Source organism: Podarcis vaucheri (assembly GCF_965113315.1).
Source record: "Podarcis vaucheri genome assembly, chromosome: 2".
NCBI classification, from domain to species: Eukaryota; Metazoa; Chordata; class Lepidosauria; order Squamata; family Lacertidae; genus Podarcis; species Podarcis vaucheri.
In genome coordinates, this window is record NC_138760.1 from 2,300,952 (window position 1) to 2,324,200 (window position 23,249).

The 23,249-nt window shown below is 46.1% G+C and overlaps 1 protein-coding gene across 1 annotated transcript; it reads right to left on the bottom strand.

Annotated features, from left to right (window-relative positions):
* Positions 1-369: 369 nt before the first annotated feature.
* On the bottom strand, positions 370-21,506 carry SLC48A1 (solute carrier family 48 member 1). Its single transcript, XM_082209070.1, has 3 exons — positions 21,346-21,506; positions 4,996-5,163; positions 370-3,613 (listed from the first exon to the last, which is right to left on the bottom strand). Exons 1-3 carry the CDS (start codon positions 21,482-21,484, stop codon positions 3,477-3,479), a joined length of 444 nt encoding a protein of 147 aa, XP_082065196.1. The 5' UTR covers positions 21,485-21,506; the 3' UTR covers positions 370-3,476.
* Between the last annotated feature and the right edge of the window lie 1,743 nt (positions 21,507-23,249).

Below are 23,249 nucleotides of genomic sequence, written 5' to 3' on the forward strand. Positions count from 1 at the left end.
GGTTGAGGACAGCAGAACTAAAGGACTGGAAGCCCTCCACACACACACCCCCTTGTTGTCATATCTGAGATTCTAAGCTCTTCAAAGGCTGTTTGAAGTTGTTCTGCTCCAATAAGAAAAAGGAATTTGTGTGAATTTACTGGTGCCATGAGTTCCCTGCAGCCAAATCCACTGACGGATTCAGACAGGTAACCAAGACCATGTGTGTACTAGACCAGTTCTTACCAGGGGGGCAAAAACACACACTTCCTTGGCTCAGGAGCTCCCCAGCCACAGGGGTTTCTCCCTCCCTCTGCCTCTCTCTCTGTCTCACACCCACCCACCCACCCCCCTCTTGGCTTCCTTCTGCAAGAAAAACAGTCAGACACCTTGTACTGTTTCCCCCCTTTATTTATAACAAAAGTGGCATGTGGACAGTCTTCTCCCAGGCAAGCCGTTTGTGCACTGACTCCCCAATATTGCGCGCGCACACAGAGGGGAGAACAAATCACACGCTGGTAAAAGTTATTTCCAAGGGCTGAAGCAGGGGAACAGAAAGCAGCCTATGAATTGTACTGCGAAAGCAGGGCAACATCACAAGGTCCCATCCCCTAATGAGCCGAGGGCCAAAGTTTCCATGGAGAGCAAAGGATAGAAGGTAGGGATGGCCAGCCTCAAGCCCTCCAGATACTGTTGGACTCCAGCTCCCATCATGCCTGGCCAGGGCCCATGCTGGCTACAGCGGATGTGAGCTGGAGTCCAGCCCCTGGAGAGCACCCTCTTGCCTGCCTACACCTGCAGGCACTACAGATGGCCCACTGACTTCCCTTGCTGGTGTGGCAGATTATTTTTCACCAGTGGCCAAGTCCTCTTTAGCTAGTCACCCGCTCTCTCATTATCCCTGCTTGCCCCTCATTCCATTAAATGGGCCACGAGGCAACAGGATTTGCCCTTTTGCTTCTCCTGCATTTGCAAATAGAGAACAATAGGCAGCCACCAATTTTCTTCTGTGCTTCTCAAAGTTTCTTGTTTTCAGGAGGGGACAATCAGTGGGCATCATCATGTGCTCCACATGGGGCTGCCATTGGAGATGGTTCAGAAACGTAAAGCTGCAAAGAATGCCGCTCACCAGCTCCTGGTTGTGGGCAGGAAGTTGGAGCATCACACTTTGACTTGCTAGCTGCACCGCTTGTTTCTAGGCCCAATTCAAATTGATGGGGATGAGTTCGAAAGTCCTAAATGGTTTGGGTCCGAGTTACCTTTACAAATAGCTGTGCCTGCATTAACCTGCCAATCTCTTAAGATCTACTTCTGAGGCCATTGAGATGGCCATTTTAAAAACAGTGAAGCTGTTGCAAAGTGCAGGAAGCCGCATGAAGAATCCAGAATTCACTGAAAGGTGGGAAGAGTTGCTACATCTGTCTTCCTTGGGTCTCCAGGCATGTCACATGGGAACTGCTTAGCGTTCTTTCACAGGCCCAGATTTAGATCTGCAATAAGCTCACATTCAGTGCGTGAACAACTCCTGCTTCTCCAAAGGGGACACTTGGTTCTCATCAAGTTGCTTCCAGGCAAACCGGGAAACAACAAGGGCCAGCCACCACTTAAATACCTGGGGAGCATCCAGTGTGCAGGGTCCACACACAGTATAAGGATGTAAAAAGTTTATAAAGAGTGGGTCCATCCCTTAGTCACATTGTCAAGTTTAAGGTTATGTTAAGAAATTCGGGCAGTGTGTCCATCAGCCCTAGTTTGGATGAGACCAGACACAAGCTGATGGTTACAGCTCTCTGTTTGAGAAGAGATGGGAAGCGCTCAGCAAGCCCTCTGTGCCCAACGGAAAGATCAGCACTGCAAAGGGGAAAGGTGTGAGCCGGTGGGTGGAGAAGAGAAATGGCGCCACAGAATCCGGTACTAGCAAACGGTTCTGGGTTAAGAGCGCAGTGAAACTCTCACAGGTGTTCAGATGCAACGATTCAGATCCAAGTGATGCAGAGAGATTCCGAGAACCCATTCCTTCTTACAAGATCACACCCATTGCCTAGAGCCAGCTCTGCTCCCGCCCAGGCTTGATCTTAAAAGGCTAAGTGTTACAATAATAAAATGCAGATGTGATGCTATTTAATGCAACCACCAGTGGCTATCTTGGAATTCCTTAGTCGAAGTCCATTTTCAGTTGATGGGGGGGAGGGTTTCAAGGGGCCCCCAGTTACCGCTAGACTCCAACTCCCATAATTCCTGACCCCATACTGGTTGGGGGCTGTTGGGAGCTGAGTCCAAGAGCTTTTGGGGCGAAGGGGCACAGGGCTACCCCAGCCACCCCCAATCCTCAGGCATGAAACCTCCTCTTCCACTGACCCACTCACCCCCATGTGCAAGAACCAAGTGGCCAATTACGGATTTTGGTCCAAACATACGTGTGAGACACAGATGACACACTCAGAACTGACTGGAGCATTAGAGTCTAAATAAATGCTTTGTTTCTGCTTTATAATGTAACAGTTTTAGACAATGGATACAAGGAAGACATTAGCAGCTGACCCTTAAAAGGGGTTTGAAGGGTGTTTTATGTCCCTTCCAAATTCCATAGGGCTAACCCTCAACAGCAGGGACAGTGTCAGCACAGGCACAAAGCTTCACCTGAACCAGGTATGGGGAACTCGTCGTCCACCCGTTGTTGCTGGACTACAACTCCCAGCATCCCTGCCCACTGGCCATGCTGGCTGAGGCAGCTGGGAGTTGGAGCCCAACAGCAGCTGAAGCACCACAGCTTCCCCATCCCTGGTCTAAATCTCACTCTGAAACATCAAACCCAACAATTTAAAAGGAGCCAGGAGAAGAACTGGGGCAGGGGGACTATTTGGGGCACAAAACTCCCCACGTTCTTCCTGCCTCAAAAGCCATGAGCGATGGCAAGACGACAACGGGGTCAGGGCTTTTGTTCAAAATAGTTTCCTCTTAAAATGGATTTGTGCCTTGCGCTTATGAAAATACATCTCTCTGTGAAAGGAGTCCCTTGCTTTCTTCACCTCCTTGGGCCTTCACCACACACCCGGCAGGCAGCAACAAGACAACGGCTATGGGTGGCGATGGTGGCTCTGCCTGTTTCTTCAGCCTTCATGTTGTTCCCCACTGCTCCAAAGTACAAGAGGGAAATGTATTGGGCCCAGGAGGACTTGGACCAGAACCTTGGGTCTTGCTGTGGACCTTGAGCCATCCCTCCAAGCTGGAACAAAACGCTGGTGAAAGTTAAAAACACACACATATGCACGAGACTGAGGGAGCAAGCCAGAGCAGCAGGTAAATGGAATCAGGGAGAGCGCCTATGGAAGCCAGCAGAGGGAGGGAAAGCAGAGGTGGACGCAGGCTCCTGCTCTCGGCCTCCTAGGGGTCGTCCTCCTTTCCAGCACCTTCCTGCCAGGGTCTGTCCAGAGGGGGGCCTCCCCTCCTTCCACGTGCCTCCTCTCCTTGCTGGAGTTTAGAAGTCTGGGTCTTTATTAGAAGTCACTGAGAATGCTGATGTCTGCAAACTCATTCCTGTACCGATGAGAGTACAAGCTGAGGAGGAAGGCCCACTTCCAGGAGATGAAGCTCCAGACACAGGACAGGTAGTAGCTCTTTGGGTCTTTCAGGGCTAAACAGAAGAACAAGCACCATTAATAATGTTAAACAAAAGAGAGAGAGAGAAAAGAGCCTCCCTTGCTCATTACTGAAAACTCCACTGGATGAGTTGCCACAACCAAAGGAAGCCAGTGGAATAAATGCCTCCTATGGGAATCGCCAGGCAGGATGGGCTTCAGCAGGGATGGGGAACCTGAGACCCTCCTGGTGATGCTTGGCTCCTGCTCCTTTCAGCTCCGGCCAGCATGGACAATAGTCAGGGGTGGTGGGAGTTGCAGTAGCAGGAGGGTGTGCAGGATCCCTTTCCCTGCATTTTGGAAGGCCGACACCTGAAGCTTCAGAAGCAAAAGCAAAGCTCCCCTTGGCTCTAAGTTGAACCTAAAGTGGATCCCCCTTCAAGGCAGGTTCCCTAACAAATTCCCCTCCCCAATACACATGGAAACACTAAATAATGCTAATGGGAATATATGACCTTCTCTTATGCTCAGTTGGACTCCTGCTAGTCCATCTCTCCCAGTATTGTCTATTCGTAACAGTAGCATCTATGTAAATCAGGCTGGTCCAATGCGCAGCCCAAGGGCCACATGTGGCATTTTCTGGCGGCCCTCAGCATGCCGCCTTCCGAAAGTTGGGCAGGTGAGACACTGGGCTTTGGGAAGGAGGCACAAGGCTCTGCCAGGGTCCTAGAGTCTTACCTCCACCTTCCCAAAGCCCAGTTAGTGCTTTCTCAGCTTTGGAAATGAGGGAGGGAGGGCTCTAGGACCCTGCCAGAGCCTCGTGCCTCCTTCCCAAAGCCCAGAGCCTCATTTATCCACCTTTGGGAAGGCAGCATGGGGGTGCATGTCTAATTTTGGCCTTGCTCTCCCCACCTCCACAACCAGGCAGTGGTGTGGCCTGTGGGTTCAAAATCCTCTTGCAGCCCACTTGGTATAAAAAGTTGGGCCATCCTTCTGTAAATTCTTAGCCACAGAGACAAGATTCTTCTGGCTGGAGATACCCAGCACAGAACCTGAGACATTCTGCATACAAAGCAGCAGCTGTGGCTCATCCCTCTATCTTTTGCACATCCCGATTTGCCTTAGACCAAGCCAGTCTACTGACCCATCGAGCTCAGTGCAGCTTGCTCTTTCCAACAGCGAGTCGCCAAAGCCTCAGGCAAAAGGTCCATTCCCCCCCCCCCACTGCTGCTGGGTGATCCTTTCAACTGGAGATGCCAGGGACTGAACTGAGGACCTTCTGTGAGCAAAGCAAGTGTTCTGCAGCTGAGGATTATGGATTGCAGAATACAGCATTTTCGGGGAGCAAAATTTTGATTTTGCTTGTTTTGTTTTTGGGGCCACACACAACCTACTCAGCTCTTGCTATAGCCGAACAGCAAATGCCCCCCCAACTTACACTGATGCTGTGAGATGGCCAAGGCCAGGAATGTGCAGAAGCCCACCAGAGAGATGATGCCAAAGAGAACGCCGACAAAGAGGAAGAACCTCAAGCCTTTCAGCCACGTCCTCCAGTAATCCTGCACGTACATCACATGTGTGATCAGGGTCCAGAGAGCCAGCACCCCTGGGGGAGCAAAGAAGGGGAAGAATCAAGAGCAATGGCAACACGAACTGCAGGGCAGATCATCCATCTCCACACAGGTCTTAGGCCAGGAGTGGGGAGACTGTGGCTGCTGCTGGACTCCGCATCCCATCAGCCCTTGACCATTGGCTGTGCTGAGGATGATGGGAGTTGGAGTCAAGAAACAGCTGGAGGGCACTACACTGCCATTAAACAGAACAGAAAAGTCTGAGCAGGAAAAAATATTTTTCAAAAACCCACCAAACACCTATTGTGGTTGTATTCCACAATAGGTAGTAGTAATAATAATAATAACAATAATTTTATTATTTCCCTAGCCACTCTGGGTGGCTTACAGCACATATAAAAACATAGTAAAACGTGAAACATTAAAAACTTCCCGGTGCAGGGCTGCTTCAGATGTCTTCTAAAAGTTGTGTAATTCTTCATCTCCTTGACATCTGATGGGACAACGTTCCACAGGGTGGGTGCAACTACTGAGAAGGCCCTCTGCCTGGTTCCCTGTAGCTTCACTTTTTGCATTGAGGGAACCAGCAGAAGACCTTCAGAGGAGGACCTCAGTGTCCAGGCTGAACGATGGGGGTGGAGACGCTCCTTCAGTTATATTGAGCTGAGGCTGTTTAGGGCTTTACAAGTCAGCACCAACACTTAATTGTGTTTGGAAACATAATGGGAGCCAGTGAAGATCCTTTAGGTGTTATATGGTGCCGGCAGTCACTCCCAGTCACCAGTCTAGCTGCCATATTCTGAATTAGTGCACACCTTTAGATCTCACCACTTCAAATAAAATCAGGGAGAGGACACAGTGGAAGGAATGCCCTCCTGTGGTGAAAAACAGCGCTGCAGACAGCCATCAGCACTGGGCGGGGGGGGGGGCTGAGTGCAACATCTGCAGCTGTTTCAGGGATGTACTGAGGGATCAAACACAGGTTTGAAGACAAACCTATGTAAAAGTGCCTGAGCTTTGAGAAGTAGCAAGGAGGTGATCCCTGTTCCTAGAACCAGGTGTTTTTATCTTTACAAGAGGGGAAATTGAGGGTGGTGGTGCGAGGATCCACTTTTACCAGTTCAGCCAGCCAAAAGAGGTTACTCTGTCTGAAGGGCTTGTATTATGTGCACTGATGTGATTTTGGAATTGCATCTCTGGTGTTCAGACCAGGTGTCTTCAGACCAGGGCAGGAGAACCTTTGGCCCTCCAGGTAATGTTGGACTCCACCTCCATCAGCCCCTGCTGGTGTGGCCAAAAGATGAAGGCAGCTGAAGTCCAGCAACATCTGGAGAGACAGGGATCCCCCAGCCCTGGCGTAATTGTTACACCCACCCCAAGCGGGAAGTCTAGCGTGGAATGTGCCCCTGGAGATGCTGCTGGACTCCAAATCCCATCAGTCCTGCCCAGTGGCTGTGATGGCAACTGTAGTCCAAAGGAACTGGAGGGCACAAGGTTGGCAAGGGCTGTTCTGAAAGAACCATGGATGTGCAATAAGACAGGATTCCTGCAACTTTTTAGGGGTGGGGAAACAGGAAGTTCAGCAGTGCTTTGCCAGCTCTGAAGAAGGGGAACTTCCCAGATTGCAGGTGCCAATTTCCACAGAGAGGCTACAGAAACACAGGCTTCTGAAAACAAAGACCACCACAGCCAACCACAAATGAACAGCCACACCCTAGGCCAACCCCAACCTCTCTCACCACCAAAGGAACACAAGTGAACAGCAGAGAACCTGCACAAGCAACGCTGACACAAAACCCTAGTAAATCCTCTGGGGGAGATAAAAGTAAAATAACCCTCTTGATCCCCTTGACCGTGCCCATTGCATAACAAAAGGTTATGCTTTATTATAAGTTCACAAAGATGTTTCCCAGCGTGATTAGAGGTGGTGTCCACTGCTGCCCTCTGACAGATTTCAGGTTCGTCCTCCAAGTTTAGTCCAGATAATATTGTATTTTGTGGGGAAACAAAGCCGATCCGGGCATTGAAGTCACCTCCCAAGACAAACCGAGGGTTAGGTGACAGAGAGTCTATACTTTCAAGTAGTTGGTCAAGTTTATCCCAATATGATCTCGGTTCCCCACAAGACTTTACTGGAGGTATATACACACAGATGCAATAAGTATTTCTCAGGAGACTATCAGAAAGGGACAACACTAAAAAATCAGGGGTGGTCAACGAGGGACACTTTTGAATTGATACATTAAGAGAGGTTGACACCAGCACCGCCAGCCCCCCACTAGGCCTCCCATACTTTACAGTTTTAAGAGCTGGTTGAGCGTAACTGGTAAAACCCTGTAATTCAACCATAGTGCCCTCTTTTGCCCAGGTTTCTTGAAGAAAGATGATATCATGTGTTTGTAGATAAGAACAGAAATCACTGTCTTGGATCTTGTTCATCCACCCTGTTACATTCCATGAGAGAAGTTTAATTGTTTTACAGTGATTTACTCTTAGTCAATTGTTGGCCGATGTGCTCTCAGAGTTTACCAGTTTTTGAGGCAACAGGTTATTGCTAATGCTAGTGGAATAATCCAGATGTTCGATCATTTCAGTCGTTGTACATAAAGTGCTCACGTTTGTAATCACCGGGCCTTTTCTTTGCAAATTGTTTGCCAGTGGGGATTCCTTGGGTGTGTTTCCTGACTCCTCCTCATCTAAGTATCTCATCTTTGTCCAATACTCCAGTGGTTCTAGAGTTATCATTCTGTTGTGGCCATTGGATCTATTATCAATCTCTGCCTCCGGTTCTTTAATCTCTTTCAATGTCTGGCTCATAAGATCAAGCCTCTTGATAACTGTTTGTTGCTCTTCCTGAGGGAGATTCCTAAAGGAGCTGAGCTGAGAAAATCCTCTTCCAAAGGATTTACAGAGTGCTCAGATTCCTGAAGATGATTATCTAGAGGAATCGGCTGTTCCTTTTGGCTCACCTGGTTATTTTGATGTTGGGCACGATCCTGCGAATTCAACTCAGGCATGTGTTTCCTCCCCACCTGTCAAGTTTTTTTGTGATGTCATTACTTCCATTGGGGATCCAGGCTTTGGTTTTGTAAGCCCCTCTGAAGCACCAGTCCTCATCTTACATAAGGGTGCAACAATAGAATTACGAAATACCCGGGTTGGAAACTCTCCTCTGCTTGACAGAGGGCAGTCTAGTGGGGGGGAAAGTTAACATAATTTTTGGGCTTTGATTTGTGGTACTCAAGAGTTCAGTCCTAACGAGGTCAATCTCTGTAAGTCCAATGCCAAGTAAGTCTGACAAATGTCATTTGGAATGCTGGGCACCTTTCCAGCTAAGAGTTTGATCTGGCCTTCCACAAATTGTCATGCAGATCTTTTTTGGTTGGAAGATTAAATAGGAAGGGTTTGTTTTAAGAGCCTCTGCACATTCTATGTCGAGCTTAGGGGTCTGCTCTTGTTGTCGCCAATTTCCTTTGGTACTATGGTGTTCTGTTGATGCCTGCTTGTTATTAACTGATAAACTGTGGACCTCTTTGGATAATTGGGTTATTTGAGAGGCAATACCTCTAATTTGCTGGAAGATATGCTCAACCGTTCTTGCAATTAGAGTTAATTGGGTGCTCTCCCTACTTGTTATTCCTTCCTCTCTGAGGAGTACAGGATCAACTTGCCCCATTGCTGGATCCAGTTCCACGCTCTCACCTTGAATACTCTTCCCACACTCACAATCATCTTCAAGAGGAGAAAACTGGTTTTTTGTTGGAACTGTAAAAGCAGATTTGTTAAAAAAAAGTCCTCTATTTTAGATTGTTAGGGGAACCGGTGAGAGAGCTACATCCTCTGGGTCCCTGTGGCGTTTACTAGCAGGCATAGCGTCACCGTGGGGAGTAAACAAGGAGAGGTTCCCCCAACCAAAAAAGAGAGAGAAAAATAGAAAGAGCTCAGTTTGTTCAATTTAAGAGCCTCTCTGTGTGGAGACTGCCAGGAGTTTCAGGAACAAATATATTATGAACAACAGTGGAAAGAATTAGGAGATGCAGCACTTCAAAAGGTCTCACAGAAATTTTGGCATCTGGTTGCCCAAGGCACAAATGGGCTGGGCTACTCGTTAGAAGCATCTGTCCAAGGAAAGGATTGGGTGACATATTTTACAGAAATATATGGCCCCTGTACTGACCTACCCCCACAAGTTTACTATACTCAGTTATCAGAACTGCCAGAATGGCCCAATAAGATTAAGAGGCTAATCGCAAGCCAACTAGCTAATAAAGCTCCCGGAGAAGACATGATCCCAATAGAGATCTATAAGATAAGACTTGATTTCTGATCACCCATTTTTGCAAAATTGTTTTCATACATTAACAGCTCAGGTCGTATACCTGAAGGGTGGAAGTTGAGTATAATTGCCCCAATATATAAAAAGGGCGATAAGAAAAACCCTGCCAATTATAGACCCATTAGTTTGTTAGATGTAGCCTCCAAACTATATGCCAGGCTCCTTCTTGGGAGACTAGAAGAATGGGCAGATACAAATAAGGTGATATCTGAAGTCCAGGCAGGTTTCCAAAGAGGGAAATCCACATTGGACCAGTGCTTTGTGCTGAACTTTCTGCTATGTAAATACATCCATAATTTGAAGCAAAAATTGTATGTTGCTTTTATCGATCTAAAGTCAGACACGCATTGTGGCAAAAATTGGAAAAGACAAATATAGACCTCCGTCTATTATTTCTCATCAAAACATTATATACTGATACACCAATACAAGTAAAGGTGGATCTGGCTGGCCATCTCAAAACTAGAATTAAGACCATTACTGTAGTCAAACAGGGATGCATTTTGGCACCTTTCCTGTTCAATTTTTATATTAATGACCTGGTTAAAGAACTGGAGGGCCTACAGTTTGCCCTGTCACAATTCTCGACCAAAAACTCTCAGTTTTAATGTATGTTGATGACCTAGTACTTGTATCTAGAACCCAGGTGGGCCTGAGACGGCTGCTTGCAAAATTAAGTTCATATTGCATGAGGAATGCTTTATCTATAAACTATGATTGTTTATATGGTCATTGTATTTGGGAAGCGTTCTAAAAAGCATGTTTGGCACCTGGATGAACACATCATAAACCAAGTAAATACGTTTAAATATCTGGAATTATAGAATCATAGAGTTGGAAGAGACCACAAGGGCCATCGAGTCCAACCCCCTGCCAAGCAGGAAACACCATCAGAGCACTCCTGACATATGGTTGTCAAGCCTCTGCTTAAAGACCTCCAAAGTAGGAGACTCCACCACACTCCTTGGCAGCAAATTCCACTGTCAAACAGCTCTTACTGTCAGGAAGTTCTTCCTAATGTTTAGGTGGAATCTTCTTTCTTGTAGTTTGGATCCATTGCTCCGTGTCCGCTTCTCTGGAGCAGCAGAAAACAACCTTTCTCCCTCCTCTATGTGACATCCTTTTATATATTTGAACATGGCTATCATATCATTTATTCAGATTGATTTATTCAGAAACGGCATCTTGGAATACACAGCTATCCAATATTAAATTGCAAGCCTTTAAATCAGCAAAAGCCATTCTGAAATTTGCTGCCTGTAAAGGTGGAAATCTGGTCAATCCAGCTCTATCTGTGTATAAAGCAAAAACAATGGCCCAGATTTTATATGGTGCAGAGGTTTGGGGTACCTCAAAGGTCTCCGGTCTGGAACCCCCACAGAATTATTTTTTAAGAGTTCTTTTAGGTTTACCCAAAGACGTGCAATCTGCCATGGTCAGGTTGGAAACTCGCATGTTGAGCATAGAGAGCCAAATAGATAAAAGAATTCTCTGTTACTGGTTTAGAGTTCAACAGATTGACAACACTAGGCTACCAAAAAAATGCCTGATTGAGCTCTCAAATGGATTACCCCTTAAAAACTGGGTACTTCATGCTGCCCAACTGATGGACAAATATGACCTCTCAGTGACTGAGATTAAAGAACTCCCCTTATATTCACAGAAAAATATTTTTAAACGAACCATAAGGGCAGTGGCAACTAAAAGCGATCTAAACTCTATGTGCACATCTACATGCGCCCCATTGTATTTTAAACTTAGAGAGGTCAATGAACACATATCTTATTTTAACGAACTGACTTTTGCACAGCTTCGAAAAGCTTTTACAGAGCTACGACTAAATACAATAAGCTCTGCTTATAGAGATGGGAGACATAGAGGCATACCAAAAAAACGAACGTGTTTGCATTAGGGGATGTTCTGAAGTAGAGGACCTTATGCATTATATCTTGCACTGTCCGTTATATAATGATGCAAGGAAAAGATTTTTGGTACCTATAATGACAGGGTCCCCTGGCCAGAACCCCCTTGATATGATGTTATATCTCCTTGTAGACACAGATAAGCATGTGACCTGGCGGGTAGCACTTTTTGCAACTGCTGCTAGGAAAATTAGAGCAAATTATATAGCCAAGGTAGCCATTAATTGCAAAGGAGATGAATTTATTTGATCCCATCTATCTACCTCAGGCTATGCTCTATCTTTGTCACCAAACTCTGAGTATAAATTGCACACTGTATTAATTGATATTGTTTTTAACATTAGTGACCATGTGATGATTTTAGCTTATGAATTTTATTGATTAATGTTTTTATTTGTACATTGGGGTACTTTTATAGCTTTGTTTAGAGTACGTAATGTTTTAATAATATAAATGTTTTAAGTCTTTTTTTACCAATTCAGTATATTTTCTTTTAATTGTCAAATAATTCTGTGTACATTGTGGCAGCCTTTGGCTATGTGCAATAAAACTGACTGAGACTGAGACACAAAACCCACATATATTAAGTAAAATAGAAACATCACCACCCGACCCCACCCCCACTCATCTTTCCCCCCTCCACCTCTTTCCCCCTATTCTTCCTAATGTCTCAACAAATGAAACCGATTTGTAAAAAAAAAAAAAAAAAAAAAAAGTTACCTGGGGGGAAAAATGAGAGAGAGATTGCACACACCTTTGTAAATCAAGAAAATCTTTTTTTAAAAAAAAAACACATTAAAAATAATATTTTCAACATTGCTGACAAACTGAAAAAAGAAAAAAGAAACAATCTTCTGGTCTACATTTAAAATAATATGGATGGTTTTTTAAAAAATGCAGGGTCATTCCAGAGGGCGCTTCTCTCAGCAGGAAGTGTGTGTGGTCAGAGGCCCCCCCTCACGCGTCAGAAACTGATTCAGCACCCAAGGCTGCCTCCTTGTGTTAGGGGACACCTGACGCTGCACTTTGCAAAGGAATCTTTGGAAGGGAAGTCTTCAGAGTGACTTGGCAGAAAATGCTGGGCAAAACAAGAACTCTGCACAGCAGCCTCCAAAATTGAATTGAATTGAATTAAAATTGAACTAGGCACAGGGTTGAAGGCATTGCTAGTAACAGCATTAAAGACCTTCCCAGTTCTCCAACACTCAGATAAACAGGGTTTAGATTGGGGTTTAGGGTCTTTGTTATCTAAGCCGTCCTATCACCCCACTGGGCAGAGTGGTGGCAACCCTTCCCCTGCAAAACATCTGGAGTGTGCAAATGCCTCCTCCGTGTCTTCCTGCTACCTGACCCCGGGGACAACAAGCAATTGTGAGAAGGCTGTTCAGCTGAGCAGGATCTATTTGGTCCAGATCCAGGACAAACAAACCCTTGGCAGGCTCAACTGGGCAGATCCACAATACAGTTGTTTTGAACTTTTGTGTGTGTGTTTTCGGTCTTTTTCTGAATGTTGGAATAAGATAAGTGACATCAGCAACTGCCTGGCTGGAAAGGAGGAGGAAGACATTCAAGGGAGGAATCATTCTGTCCCTAAAGACAGTGATCCTTTTGGCCCACACCCATGCAGCCTTGCACCCGGACTCATTTCTTGGTAAAGTCTCCGCTTGCATTCCTGAAATGGAACAAGAAACGTTTGCGATCATTGCTCAAGACAGAAGCAGCCTCGCCTCCTTCACATTCTCATGCACCCTGCCAAAAACAACCTTCAAGATCATGCCTCCTGATAAATCTTTGCCCCTTTGGAGACACCCCCAAATTGAGCATCAACACTCCAGCAATAGCCTAATTTGAGCCCCAGGGCTCCTGCAATGCCCCCAACTGCGGCAACCACGGCTGTGAGAATTCACCAAAGCAGCCAGCTGGATTAACAGCTTTGACTGTGTGAAGGCACCCTTTGGCACAGCAGTGGGTAAGAAGTGAGCCTGAAGGCAAAACTGAAAGGAGATTTCACACAGAACCTTCACCAATGTGGCATCAGGTTTGACGAGTAAGTCCTGGGAGTGATGAGATGCACGCAGTCTGACGCTGAAGCGCCATCCGGGAAGCCTCTTCTCCCACCCACACAAGGAGCATTTCTTTGCAGGGAATTTTACATATGAGCATATAAAGCAACCTTCTACTGGAGGCTGGTGGCAATTGGAGTCCAACTGCATCTACAGATTCCCCATTCAGTCTACACTTACTGCTAACAACTCTCCAAGGCCTCATTCCAGGTATTCCACAATGCCTAACCTTTCTACAGTTGCACATGCTTGTTATACATTTAGGTGCCAAGTAGACAATATTTTCTGGTTTTACAGAATGCTGCCATCTACCTAAACAGGTGCTGTTGGGCTCCAAATCTCCTCTGTCCCAGCCAGCCTGACGTGTCGTCGGGGTGACGGGGTGACCTTGGGTTAGTTGCCATCTCTTAGCCTAACCTACCTCACAGAGTTGTTGTGAGAATGAAGTAGAGAAGAGGAGAACCATGTACACCTTGAGTTCCTTGGAAAACAAAGGTGGCACATAAATGTAATAATTAATAAAAACATCTGGAAGGCCACAGGATGCTCATCCCTGACCCAAACCCTTGAATAACAGGAACCATCTTGCTACAAAACAAGCAGTGCTCAGAGAACAGGTCAGCTTGAAAAGAGTGTGCCCTGTACAGGATGCAACCCCCCACTTTTGCACAGCACACAGCATTGTTTGCTTCTCCCGTCTTTCACATCCACATTGAACTTTTTATCCACTTGTCTGGCAACGTCTCCCTTTGGAGAAGATCTTAATCCAAAGCCTTGCTTTATCCAATCGACTGAACTACCTGCCTGACTTAAAAATAGCAAGAAAGCTTCTTAAGAATGAATGTTATCGTCCTGCAGGTTCATTCCAAGAATCAGGGAGAGCGGCTTCCGCCTTCCAGAGCTCCACTCCCCAATTCAGTGGGGCACTTCCTTGAGATCTGAGGGGAGCTCCCATCGCATAAAGCAGGCATGAGGAAACTGTGGAGGAGGAGACTGGACTCCTAATCCCTGGCCATTATGGAGCTATTCACACCACGTAGGTCTCAAAGCAGTGTACAATAATTAAAAAAAACACATACAATATACATCATTTAAAACCTCAAGAATATAAAACCTCACAAACTAAAACAAAATGTAAAACATTTGAGGTGCATTCAGGGTGCGAAGACCTCCTGAAACTGGGTGGGGGCAGCACCTAGTTAGGTAAGTCAGCACACTTTGATAACCCATCATCAGGTCAAGAGGAGGCATCTTCGTTCTCATGGTCTTGCACTGCTTCAGGCTGCAGGAAAGGGCTCTGATGCTCCTTTACAAAATACACTCCTACCCAAAAGTCCTTTTCTATGTGGAAGGAATTTGCTTTCTATGGATCAGCATTCAGTCATGTGAGCTGTCATTGGCTGTCTGAAGGAGCACAGCTCATGGATTTCTCCCCTCAACCACTTACTTAGTTGATTAAAAGCAACTAAACTGCTTAATATTCTAAAATTGCTGAGCAGAAGGAAAAACAAAGTGCAACTGTTTCATTAAAACAAGCTTCAACATATCTGTAAACTACTGCAAAACTGAGCTGTAGAGAACACATATGAACAAAATAAGAACCTGCTGGATCAGGCCAACCCTGTTCTCACCGTTGCCAAGCTGTGGGAAACCAGCAAGCAGGATCTGAACACCAGAGCCCTCTTCCCTCCTGTGGTTTCCAGCAGCTGGGATTCAGAAGCCTTGCTGCCCCCAACTGTGGAGGCAGAGAGCAAAGAGGTTTATTACAGCACAACCTTATTATGAGGCATCCTGTCTTTGCTGACTCTGGGAATGGATGATATTGAAAAAGGCAGGTATAATAGATTTGGAAGGACATGACAACAGATTTGGATGGCATGCATACTTACGGTATGAGAAAGCTAAGGTGCATAAAGGTTTTCAGAATCATCTAATAAGAAAATCAATCTTTCTGGTATGGGAAAAAGCAAAAAACACCTTGGTGGCTTTCCCCTTTAGAAGTAATATCTTTGAAAAAAACAAATATGAGAATTAATTGGCTGACATATAGGGAGCTGGTGAAACTAAAAGATTATGATGAGATAAGGGATTTAATAATGGACTGGTTACAGTTTCACCAATTAAATGATATATTTAAGATAGATAAAAAGAAAGGTTTTAGTTGTGAATTATCAAGATTTCAAAAAGATTTGTTAGAAAATAATGTTAAATCATTATGTAAAATGTATAGCTTGGTTATTAGACCGGCCCACAAAAGATGAACAAGTCAAGTTAGCAAAGTATTTGGGACATACTATTCAGATGGCAGATTGGGAAAGGTTATGGAAATCAGATTTGAAATTTACGGCATGTTGTACACTGAAAGAAAATTATATGAAAATGATGTACCAGTGGTATCTGACTCCTACTAAGTTAGCAAAAATGTATAGGACAAGTTCAAATATCTGCTGGAAATGTAAAGAAAAACAAGGTACCTTTTATTATATGTGGTGGACTTGTAAGGTAATAAAAGCATTCTGGGAGATGATATATAATGAAATAAAAAATGCTTAAAATAACTTTTGTTAAGAAAGCAGAAGCCTTTTTATCAGGAATTACAGATACTAAATATCAAAGGAGCAGAAAATACTATTTATATATGGAACAACGGCCACCCGGATGTTATTATCCCAGAACTGGAAAGAAGACAAAGTCCCTACCAGAGAAGAATGGGAAACCAAGCTGATGGACTATGCCGAGATGGCAAAGCTGACTGGAAAACTCAGAAATCAAGAGGATAAAAACTTTATAAAAGAATGGGGGGAAATTGTAAGTTATTTAGGAGACCACTGTAAGCAGATGGAAACAAGAGCAAGATTTTGACTCACTTGTAGTGTAAAAATTATTATGGACAATATGGTTTGATACGGATGAATATGCAGTTGTAATGTTAAAAATGAGACCCCCCATGGAGGAGATGGGGGGAAGTCTTGAGATTTGGAGAATCTCTTTATATAGATATGTTTTTACTAGTTTGTGTTCATTTATAGTTTGTATTTGTAAAACCAATAAAAATGATTTCATAAAAAAACCCCAAACCAAAACATGTTTTAACTGGCATGCCTCTGCCCTGCCAAACCAAACCAAGCTCTGATACAGGGTATAAGATTCCCCGTCTGGGCATAGCTCCCAGCTAAGGCACTCCACAGCCCAGAGGTTCAGCAGGAAGCTTTCACTTACATACAGCTCACATCGTCTTAAGACAGAAGACTGCAACCTTGCAAAATTTGCTTCCAACTGTCAGAATGCTAGACATGGCAGATGGGGAAAAGCTCATTAATGGGTGGGTTCTCCTGCATTCTCTATGGATCACATTCATGTCATACATTTAAAGCATGGTGATACCACCTTCCCCTCCCAAAAGAGTCTGGGAGCTGTGGTTTTTAAAGGGTGCTGTGAGTTGTTAGGAGAGCCCAGCTGCCCTCTCAGAACTACGATTTCCAGAGTAACTTACCAAACAATCCCTCTTCACAGGGAGCGCTGGAAAGTACAGTGATGTCAATGGCATCATTGTGCTTTAAATGTATGTTGTGAACGTGGCCATAGTCACATTGCACACAGACGTGCGCAGTCCTGTGGGATCTCCATCACCAGTGAGGGCCAGAACACCCAGCCAGAATGAAGGCATGAACTCCAGGATGGTGTCTAGATTTGCTTCTGGCCTTCTGCCTTCAAAAATCAAGCCTATACCTTCCTGCATGCTGAGGTCCAAAAGTAGAGCAGGGGTGGGTGCAATTGGCCGGCAACGCCATCATCCCTGACCACTGCTGATCAGGGCTGGTCTTCTAACAATATTTGGAGGGCCACGGGTTCTCGGCTCAGAACACAACACATTCTAATAGCTCGTAAGGATTAGTGGCAATATAGAAGTAGCCGTTTATATATGACAAATGGTGGAGCTCACGCTTTGCATGCAGGTCTCCAACCTCAGTCTCAGGGTCAAAATAGATCTGAAGGATCTGGGGACTGGAAAAGGCAACAGGCCAACGCCCTAAAGATTTGCTGCCACTAACAGTAGACAGTACAGTACCTTGGTTTACAACTATAATCCGTTCCGGAGGTCCGGTTGTAAACCAAAACAGGTTGTAACCCAAGGCACACTTTCACCAATGGGGCCTCCCAAAAGAAATTGGTTGTAATAAAAATAAAAATGGGTTGTAATCCAAAAAAAAGGGACACACACTTCCGGGTTTGATGTGGTTGTAATCCAAAGTGGTTGCAAACCAAGGTACCACTGTACTGCAGAAGATGGAACAGAGGTCTGACTCTGTACATACAGTCCTTCAATGGCTGCGCACATTTCTCTCTGGTCGGGGACAGAGGGTGGCACTTGGGGGGAACTGTCGTCGTGCCACTCCTTGGTGTGTGGAGTGCCGCAGGGTGCGATACTCTCCCCAATGCTTTAAACATCTTTATGCGCCCCCTCGCCCAGCTTGTCCGGAGTTTTGGGCTGGGTTGCCATCAGTATGCTGATGACACCCAACTCTTATCTGTTGATGGATGGCCACCCTGACTCGGCCCCAGACACACTGATCAGATGTTTGGAAGCTGTGGCTGGATGGTTACGTGGGAGCCGGTTGAAGTTAAATCCTTCGAAGACAGAGGTCCTTTGGCTGGGTTGGGACGATATGGGATGGGGGGGGCAACTCCCATCTCTTGCGGGGGTGCAATTAATGTCAGCGCCATCCGTTAAGAGTTTGGGTGTAATCGTCGACACTTCCCTTTCCATGGAGGCGCAGATTGCAGCTATAACAAAGGCGGCATTTTTTCATCTCCAACAAGCTAAGCAGTTGGCTCCTTACCTCTCTCGCCCTGATCTAGCCACTGTGATCCACGCGACGGTCACCTCCAGACTGGATTATTGTAACTCACTCTACGTGGGGCTGCCCTTGAGACTGACCCAGAAACTCCAGCGGGTGCAGAATGCAGCAGCGAGACTCCTTATGGGGTCCTCGCCATGGGATCACATTCACCCGGTGCTATACCAACTGCACTGGCTCCTGGTGGAGTACAAGGTCAGGTTAAAGGTGCTGGTTTTAACCTCCAAAGCCCTATACAGCCTAGGACCCTCGTACCTATGGGACCACCTCTCCTGGTATGTCCCACGGAGGACCTTACGGTCTTCAAACAAAAACATCTTGGAGGTCCTGGGCCACAGGGAAGTTAGACTGGCCTCAACCAGAGCCAGGGCTTTTTCAGCTGTGGCCCCGATCTGGTGGAATGTTCTGTCACAATAGACTAGGGCCCTGAGGGACTTGACATCTTTCCACAGGGCCTGCAAGACAGAGTTGTTCCACCAGGCCTTTGGCCAAAGCACAGTCTGACCCCCTCCTTTGGTAATCCTCATAGAACTCTAGCCCAATGGTTGCCATTAATTTGACTCTGAATTGATGTTAGAATGAATTGATTTTAGAATGTATTTCAATTAATTGATTGTGATTTTATGTGAACTGTGTTATTTTTACTGTTGTTAGTTGCTCTGAGCCCGGCTTCAGCTGGGGAGGGCAGGATATAAATAAAAAAATATTATTATTATATAGGAGCTTAATATGTACTTAATAAAGAATGAATATGGGGGGGGGAGAGAAATGAATATGGCTGGCTAAATTCCTCAATCCTTTTAAATGTGTGGGTGGGAGGGGTCGTTATTGTGTGTGTGTGTGTGTGTGTGTGTGGTGTTTTTATCTTGTATTTTTATGCTGTGAACCCCCAAGATCTCTGCATGAAGGGTGGTGTACAAACTGGATAAATAAATAAAATGTAATTAAATGGCAGCTGCCTTTCCCCAAATAAACAAAGTCATCAATCCTTCAGAGACGACTCTCAAGTTTTTTCTATTACAATGCAATTTGTTTTACCGTGCTTCTCATTTAACTTAATATCCATCCTAACAGGGTAATAATGATCAGGTACTGAAAAATATTTCTAGGCTCCAAAGGCAGCACCTGGGTCATCCCCATCCCTTCCAGGACTGGTTATTCTGGTTCCCATTTTAGAGACAGGATAGCCAAGGCCAAGGGATTAGTGTCACCAATGTCACAAAGTCAGAGAAGCTGGGATTTGAACTTGTGCTCCTTCAAGTCCCAAATCTCTTTGGTTTAAACCAGTTCATCATCAATGCTTTCAGAACCATGTTCAGAAATTCACTGGGGGTAAAAGAAAGAAAATGAATATGATTCTCATGAAGGTGATAATGAGAGGGTGACAGTTGCCCTGACAACTACTTACAGAAGTACAAAAAGAAAGTAGCCAAAATCCCATCACGACATGCTGTACCCTGACATGACCTGACAATTATATGAGACACACGGTTTTCTCCATGCTGCCTGCCTACAAGAGACGATTGTGATGCTGGACAAAGGGGAAGAATGTATTCAAAAAGGCATCAGGAAAATACATGGATTGCAAACCACAAACAGGCTGCATGCAACTGCATTTCTACATGCAGGGCGAAGAAGTCATGCTTAGAGTGGCCTTGAGTTCAACAGGTGCCAAGTGCTGAAATTCCTTTCTTGTCTTAAAACTGCTACTTGGTAGTACAAAGCTGATAACAATTTAATGCCGAAACCAAGCTATTTTTAAACATCAACATATCCATATTTTTGTAGAAGGTTGGATCCTAAATATTAGGTGCCCTGGTGGCTCTTTAAAGCCTAACAGCCAGTGAGATGCAGCAGTCTGAGTGTCAAACCAGAACCTGGCATACTAGGGTTCAAATCCCCATTCTGCCCAAGAGGTGATCTTGGGCCAGCCAGCATCTCTCAACCAGACCTACACCTCACAGGGCTGTTGCAAGGACAAAATGAGGAGAGGGAGACTCACACACAGCACCTATAACTTCTTGGAAGAAAGATGCAATACATAGTGGTACCTCGGGTTAAGCACTTAATTCGTTCCGGAGGTCCGTTCTTAATCTGAATCTGTTCTTAACCTTAAGCACCACTTTAGCTAATAGGGCCTCCTGCCGCCACCACACGATTTCTGTTCTCATCCTGAAGCAAAGTTCTTAACCTGAGGTACTATTTCTGGGTTAGCGGAGTCTGTAACCTGAAGCGTATGTAACCCGAGGTACCACTGTAAATGCAGTAATAAACAAAATAATTGTCTCCCCCTCCCCGCACACAAATTATCATACTGCCTTTAGTCTGAAGTATATGTTACAGTGCTGTTAATGGTTACAGGGATAGGCTAGGAGCTCTTTGGGCATCAATGGGCCAGTTGCTATCTCTTCGCCTACGTCCCAGGGTTGCAAAGAATTAACATGTCACTCTGAGCTGTTGGGGTAAGGTGGATAACTCTAACTAAGGACTGTAATATCCCAAGAACCGCCTCTCTCCATATTAATAGCATCCGAGTCCCTTCTTCAGATGATGATAATAATAATAATAACCACCACCACCAACTACAATTTAAAAAACCACAGATTAGCTACAACTTGTCACATTTATACTCACAACAAGGGCAACTGGTAAGTATTACAACTAGAAAAAGCACTTAAAAGAATTCAAGTGACCTTTAGCACCCGGGGGAAGAACTGTAGGGACACTAGGTTGATGTTTTTCTCCGGTTGGGGCAGCGAGGCGGAAATAAATCCAGTGTGGATCGTCCCGCGAGGCCAGTTTGCAAATAACCCTCCTCTGGCTGCTCGGAAAGTGTAGGTGGCCAAGAGTCCCCCAGGCCCCCTTCAAGTTGTGGCCCCGCCGCGCAAAAGCGAGCCAAGAGGCAGCGGGTTGCAAACGCAGCCCCGGCGAGCAGGGGGGGGGGGCGCGGGAGAGCGGGGCTCCCGGAGCGGACCCTTCCCGAGGCGGGCTTCCCCTGCGGGCTTCCCGAGGCTGCGCGGCCGCGCGCGGCTCTTACCGGAGAGCCCTCCGGCGGCGGCGGTGTAAGGCTGCCGCAGGCTGGGCGCCAGGTTCCACACCAGGAAGACCGACAGCCCCGACACGCTCCCGGCCGCCGAGTAGGCCAGGCGGATGCCCAGCTTCCGCGTCACCGCCATCGCCTCGCCAGCCGCGCCAGGGAGCCAGGCCAGCGAGAGCGCCGGAGCCCGTCCCAGGCCGCCTGCCTGCCGCTGCCGCCCCGGCTCCGCCTCCCTCCCTCGCCTCCCCGCCGGAGACGCCCCCTTCGGCAGCGGCGCCCAGCGGCCGGGGGGAGGCTCGGCTTGGCGGCCAGGCGCGCCGCGAACTTGCCCGGAGTCCGGGTCGGGGGGGGGGGGCGGACGCCCTGCGAAAGGCCGCGGGGCTTGGAAGGGGGACTCTCCTTCCTCGGAGGTTTTGAGCAGAGGCTGGAGGCTCAACTGTCGTGGACGCCTTAGCTGAGATTGCAGGGGGTTGGACTGGATGACCCTCGGGACAAAATGAAGGGGTCGCCTTCGAACTACAAAATTAAAGACAAAAACCAACATCAGATAAGAGGCAGTGTGAGAAGCGTCTACTGTGCCCCCCCGCTCCCCCCCATATGTATCCATGCTCCAGCAGCTTCAACCAGCATGGCAAAATGATAAGGGACTTGTTGCCTAACAAAGTCTGGAGTCACGGGATCCCTGTTCCTATCAGATAAAGCCCCTCAGGGGAGCTTGGCGAAGAAGCTGGTTACATCAGATGGATTCACAGTGAGTCAAAAAAACTGCTCAGAAATGGTTTGTTGGTGGCTTCTCAGCAGATTTGAGGGCGTGTCCAGAAGGGTTGCCAGTGGTGGGTTAAACCTTGTGGAAGCCCCATGGCTATAGTGGGAGAATATTGAACTAAGAAAGCTTGCTTGTAATTTTATTTTGCTGTAAACAAAAATTGCCCTTTTCCCTTATGGGGCACACAAGAGCCCTTATAGAGTCCTTACATAGGTTCCCTATTGGTAGGAGAGAATAACAGAGGCCAACCAGAGAATATTGAGAAGCAAAGCAGCTAGTAAGCTTGATCTTTATTGATCTGTTGCAACCGGGTGCTCCCCTCACACGCAGGAGAGGAAGAGGACCCACAAAAATGCTGTGCCAGGGCTTATAAAGACTTTTGAAATTCCCATCCTGTAGATCAAGACCACCCCCAGAAACATCATACATACATCACAGAAGGGGTGTAACCTAAGACCACCCCTCAGGTATATCACACCTTCACACAAAAAAAGCTGTCTAAAACAGAACATTTGCATGTTGTTTTTCTCCTGTCACTGTTTATCTCCTGTCTGGCAGGTTATTTGATTGGATTTCCTGGGTAGCCTGGCCATTCTTTTGTAATGATAAATACTTAGTTCCTGGGCCAGGTCACACCCTATTCAAACACAGACATACCCTTAAGAAAGGATTTGTGAAGGAAAAGACAATGGGGAAGCTTTTCCACTTTGACCTTGCAGAGAAAACATTTGGTCAGTTTAGGAACCAAAATGGTTCCAGGTTGGTCTTCCTGTGCTGATCTATGTATGTGTGGTTATGAACATTACCATATATCTAAGACCATAAAATTCCTATCACACTTTCAAGATCAAATCCTTTTATTTTGATCCATTGTCGCCTAAAAAGTGCCTACTCTGCCTATTTGGTAATCGGGCACTGAGGGTTGTGTCCTGGAATCAGTCAGCACCTCTATACATTTTGTCATCAATTTTCAGATGAAAGCCTCATGGGAATCATTCTGAATTTGTGGATGGCGCAAACTGAGAGGGGTAGCTAGCACTTCAGAAGACTGGAATAAATTTCAGATTGATTTTGATAAGAGCTGAAACAAAGAAAAGGAAATTCAACAGATGCAAAGTGTTGCATCTTGGCAAAAATG